General features: G+C 37.2%; 1 protein-coding gene across 1 annotated transcript; it reads left to right on the top strand.

Annotated features, from left to right (window-relative positions):
• The first annotated feature begins 254 nt into the window (after positions 1 to 254).
• LOC111987247 (uncharacterized) lies at positions 255 to 4,202 on the top strand. Its single transcript, XM_024018946.2, has 7 exons — positions 255 to 771; positions 1,254 to 1,394; positions 1,489 to 1,602; positions 1,686 to 1,859; positions 2,539 to 2,654; positions 3,354 to 3,438; positions 3,744 to 4,202. The coding sequence occupies exons 1-7, from the start codon at positions 337 to 339 to the stop codon at positions 3,747 to 3,749; spliced, it is 1,071 nt and encodes a 356-aa protein (XP_023874714.2). The 5' UTR covers positions 255 to 336; the 3' UTR covers positions 3,750 to 4,202.
• Positions 4,203 to 4,514: the final 312 nt, after the last annotated feature.

Below are 4,514 nucleotides of genomic sequence, written 5' to 3'. Positions count from 1 at the left end.
ACCCTAAACGGGCCGGGTTTGGGTCTTGGGTCTTGCCCCGCGGGTCGGGTCCGGATATGGAAAAACCCGGCCCGAACCCGACCCGTTGCCATCCCTAGTGAATAGGAAAAGTGCCCAGTACCACTCCTTTTAGCAGCCTTGCTGGTGCTTGGTGATCTACATAACTTGTCCCAAAAAGAAAGAACTCCCCACTTGACCCATGACCCTGGCCTATTAAATGGTGCCCTGCACACAATACTTACGTGAAATAAGAAGAATATTCAAAATTGATTTGAAATTCTCATTTTTCTTTATATTTTCTTTCTTTCTTTCTAAACTTACCATTTGGCACTTGCCATGGAAACTCTTTACAGCACCGTCACCACCCATAAACTCTCTCCACACGCAAAACCCATCACAGAATCCAAGAAAACCAATCTCTCTTCAACTTTCTTCTCCACCCAACTCTTCATCAACAAGTCCAAGTCCAACTCACCAAATAATTTGAGCTTCTCAACCCAGAAAAGAAGGAACTGGGTCATTGGGTCAGTCACAGAGGACAGAGAGGCGGTTCCAGTGAAGAATAAACTTGCTGAGGACCAAGAAAGCCGCTTGTTGCTTAATGGGTCTGACGAATTTCAGACTCTTTCTCCATCTGAGGGAAGCGAAGAAGAACAGGGTGATAATGATTTCGATAGGTTGGTTAGTAAAGCTGTCAATGCTACTATTGTGCTTGGATTTGGGACCTTTGCTGTCACCAAGTTGCTCACCATTGACCTTGATTACTGGCATGTGAGTGGTCTTGTATTAATAGCTTTGTTAGAGATGGGTTTTGTGAGACCTGGCTTTTTTATTGTTCATTGCATATATATAGGTTTCTCTCTCTTTGGTTGGCGAGACAGCCTTCAATTGTCAATTTTGTGTTTCTTTTATGTGACAGTGTGCTATTGTGACATTATTTTTGCTTAATTATGTTCTATGGATGAGAAAGTGGTGAATTGTTTATGTGTAACAAATTTCTATTGAATAGATATGAATTTCATATAATTGACCTTAGACAGACAAATGCAATCGTAAAAAAATTAAGAGTTATTGTTGGAAGATGTGTTTTTTCATGGAAATTTGTTTTTGTGAGTAGAAATTTTGTCAAAAGAATGAAGAAATGGACAACAATTTAGTTGCCTGGCATGACTAATAAGAACAAAATTGCCTCTGCAGTGATCATATTTTTCCTGGCATGACTAACATGTGCCTTTTTGTTTTGGTTTTATCAGGGATGGACCCTTTATGAGATACTGAGGTATGCACCTGAACACAATTGGATTGCCTATGAACAAGCTCTCAAAGCAAACCCTGTTTTATCCAAAATGGCGATAAGTGGGATTGTGTACTCTGTAGGAGATTGGATTGCCCAAGTAAGTATGTGTTTGAAGGAAATTATTTTAAATGAATTTTCTCATTCAGTGCTAGTTTTTGTTGATCCTTGAGTTTTTTCCACTGAAATTGCAGTGTTATGAAGGAAAGCCGCTTTTTGAGTTCGACCGGACACGCATGTTTAGATCAGGCTTAGTTGGGTTTACTCTCCATGGATCCCTTTCTCATTATTACTACCAATTTTGTGAGGTGATAATTGTGGTTCATATTTGGCCGGTTGGTTTATTTGTGTATTTCTGCAGATGGCCTGAATTGTTTGCTTTTGTTTCCAGGCTCTTTTTCCTTTCGAAGATTGGTGGGTGGTCCCTGCTAAAGTTGCCTTTGACCAAACAGTGTGGGCAGCAATTTGGAACAGCATCTATTTTGTGTTTTTGGGGTTCCTACGTTTTGAATCCCCTACCAATATATATAATGAACTAAAGACGACATTTTGGCCCATGCTGACTGTAAGGAACCATTCCTGTTGTTCTCTACACTTGGTTTACATATCCTTATCACCATTTGTTTCCATGGTTGTAATTTAGCTTGTGAAATCACACGCTTGTCATATGTAGAACACTTTTGAATCTGCAGGACTGAAATTTTCCTCAACTTTAGGACTTATATATCGCATGCAAATGTCGCTTTTTAGTTTTTATCCTTTATGCATTGGTAAATTTCTCCTCACTTTTGCTGGCACAACATTAGCTTACCAGAAATATAAAAAGGGCAAGGAAAAAAATGTTAGTAGTTCTAATTGGGGCTTTCAACCTTGTAAATGCTCAACATGGTCTACTTATTTTTTAAATTTTGAAACTTGATTATATGCATACAGAGCTTCTGTAACAACTAAGTGTTGTCTAGACTGCAGCAACTGATATTTACCGCTTTTAAAAGTACTTGGAAAGCTCAACATGACTTCTAAAATCTTGAAAGTTCTAAGAACAATAATTTATCAGAAGTTCTAAGCACAATAACACGAAGTTTATTAACTGATATCTACTTATGGTTGTATGATTTTGGTGTTATGGTTGCAACTTGCTTCATTTGAGTTCCATCCAACATAGTTCTGATTGATTTTATCGAGTCAGATATCCAATTTATGAGTGAGGGGAACATCATTTATTGTTATGATTTGCTTTGCAGGCAGGGTGGAAGCTTTGGCCATTTGCCCATTTGATAACCTATGGTGTTATCCCTCTTGAACAAAGGCTTCTTTGGGTGGACTGTGTGGAGCTCATCTGGGTTACCATACTCTCAACGTAAGTATCTAAAATACATCTATTTACATCTTGTCGAGTATTTATGTGAGAACTTATGCCAACGCATGCCAAGCTGTTAATAGCTAATTGGTTCAGATTTTAGGGCATTTGGAGTGACATTAACTGCATTATTACATAGTCAGTCATTTGAAGTTGACTTTTGGTTTTCTATTTTATTCATAGCACAGAAGTCTTTGTGCTTATCTCATCTCTTCTGCCACATAATATGACTATCATCAGTAGTAATGTTTTCCATTATTGTTGAAAAAACATGTGTATCTCATACATATCATGCAGAATGAAAACCAAGATCACCTCTAGTTTTGCACAAGTTACAATTTTACATAAATGTTGAAATCGAGATTAAAAACTCACAGCGGTCTAGTTTAATGTATTCTAAATACATCAACATATCAATCAAAAGACTCTACTTCCGTGATTAAGACTAATCATCTTGGTTGATATGTTATAGTTTTATCAAAAGAAATGTGTTTTGTCATGCTCTATGAGCTAAAGTTTTCAGCAATTGGTTTCCATACTGAGACCCACATCTTATATAGGTCATCTGATATGTCAATGAATGTATGAAATGAACTTCATTATTTCTGAATCTTAAATCACTTGGTAGGCATGGTAAGATCTAAAAGTGTTTGGGTAAACTTCTAACACTTGAATTTTTTTTTTTTTTTAACTTTGTAGTTTTTCAAATGAGAAATCAGAATCACGAATATCTGAGGCATCATCAAAAGCAAATCCTACTTCTTCATCAAGCAGTCCCCCTAAGGTAAAACTAATCACTGTTATCTTTGGAAGACACATGGGGGAGAACCCGTTGAAAATTTTTAGCTCATTGCCATTGCCATATGGGATGTTTTATTTGCATGGAAATATCTGAACAACTTATCCTCTTTGAATCTTTGAGAATCTCAGCCCTTTAGGTAGCCCAAATTTCACTTTGCTACACCCCCCACACCCACACCCACACCCGCGCCCCCCTCTCTCCAAAAGAGAGAGAGCTTAAAAATCTTTTCCAATATTTTGTATGTTCTATCCTAATATGCGTCTGTATTATTTGTGGTTTGTTGGCAGGAGTAAATGAATAGGGTACACATGGTAAACTGAGAACAGGGTTCAATGGAGATAAACTGAGCAGTGTTCAATAGAAGTCACAAGAGTGATCAACCATATCGTACTTCTTACTTCTTGAAGCCTATCATCATCAATGGGAAACTGCAAATTTATGGACTCTCATAATCTGTAACCTGCCTCTACAGCTGCTGCATACCCCTTTTAGTCATTATACATCAAAATTGTCTTGGTTTATAGATTTTTTTTTTTTTTTTTTTTGGGGGGGGGGGGGGCGGGTGGTGTTGGTTAAGACTGGGACAAAACTTGTGTATTAAATGGGTAAAATTAACATGTTATATGAAGTGCAGAGTTTTGTATGTATTCTAGATTCAGTCTCCAAATAAGACAGCTATTCAAGTAGTGTGGCAATACATAATGAAGGGCAATAGATCACTAGCTATCAATACTTTTATTTGCAAAGCTATTGATCCTATTCTCTTTTTATATTTTTTTTGATGAATAGCTAATGATACCATCATACTAATTCCAGTGTGTAAGTGGTATTGTCTTGGCTGTATCTTCTTTGCAGTAAAGTTGGAGCTTTTATATCATAGCTAGAAGAAGGTGCAAGAAAGAAATTGCAAACAATTCCCTCTGTTAACTGTTATGGAGGATTGATATTTTGGCACCCCCATCACTTCAGTTTCGAGTCATATCTGATAAAAAAAAAAAGGTTCACCAATCACCACCCAAAGTCTTAGATTTGTGGAATATGTAATCACCTTAATGGTA

The sequence above is a fragment of the Quercus suber genome, unplaced genomic scaffold (assembly GCF_002906115.3).
Source record: "Quercus suber isolate HL8 unplaced genomic scaffold, Cork oak 2.0 scaffold_56, whole genome shotgun sequence".
Taxonomy (NCBI): Eukaryota; Viridiplantae; Streptophyta; class Magnoliopsida; order Fagales; family Fagaceae; genus Quercus; species Quercus suber.
The sequence above is the reverse complement of the archived record's forward strand: the minus strand, read 5'-3'. Positions and strand labels throughout refer to the sequence as shown.

Excerpts from the sequence above, each read along its gene's own strand:
- LOC111987247 (XM_024018946.2), top strand. The coding sequence starts at position 337 with ATGGAAACTCTTTACAGCACCGTCACCACCCATAAACTCTCTCCACAC. Across the intron at positions 1,395-1,488 it reads TAGGAGATTGGATTGCCCAA|TGTTATGAAGGAAAGCCGCT; the intron begins GTAAGTATGTGT and ends CTGAAATTGCAG. Across the intron at positions 1,603-1,685 it reads ATTACTACCAATTTTGTGAG|GCTCTTTTTCCTTTCGAAGA; the intron begins GTGATAATTGTG and ends TTTTGTTTCCAG.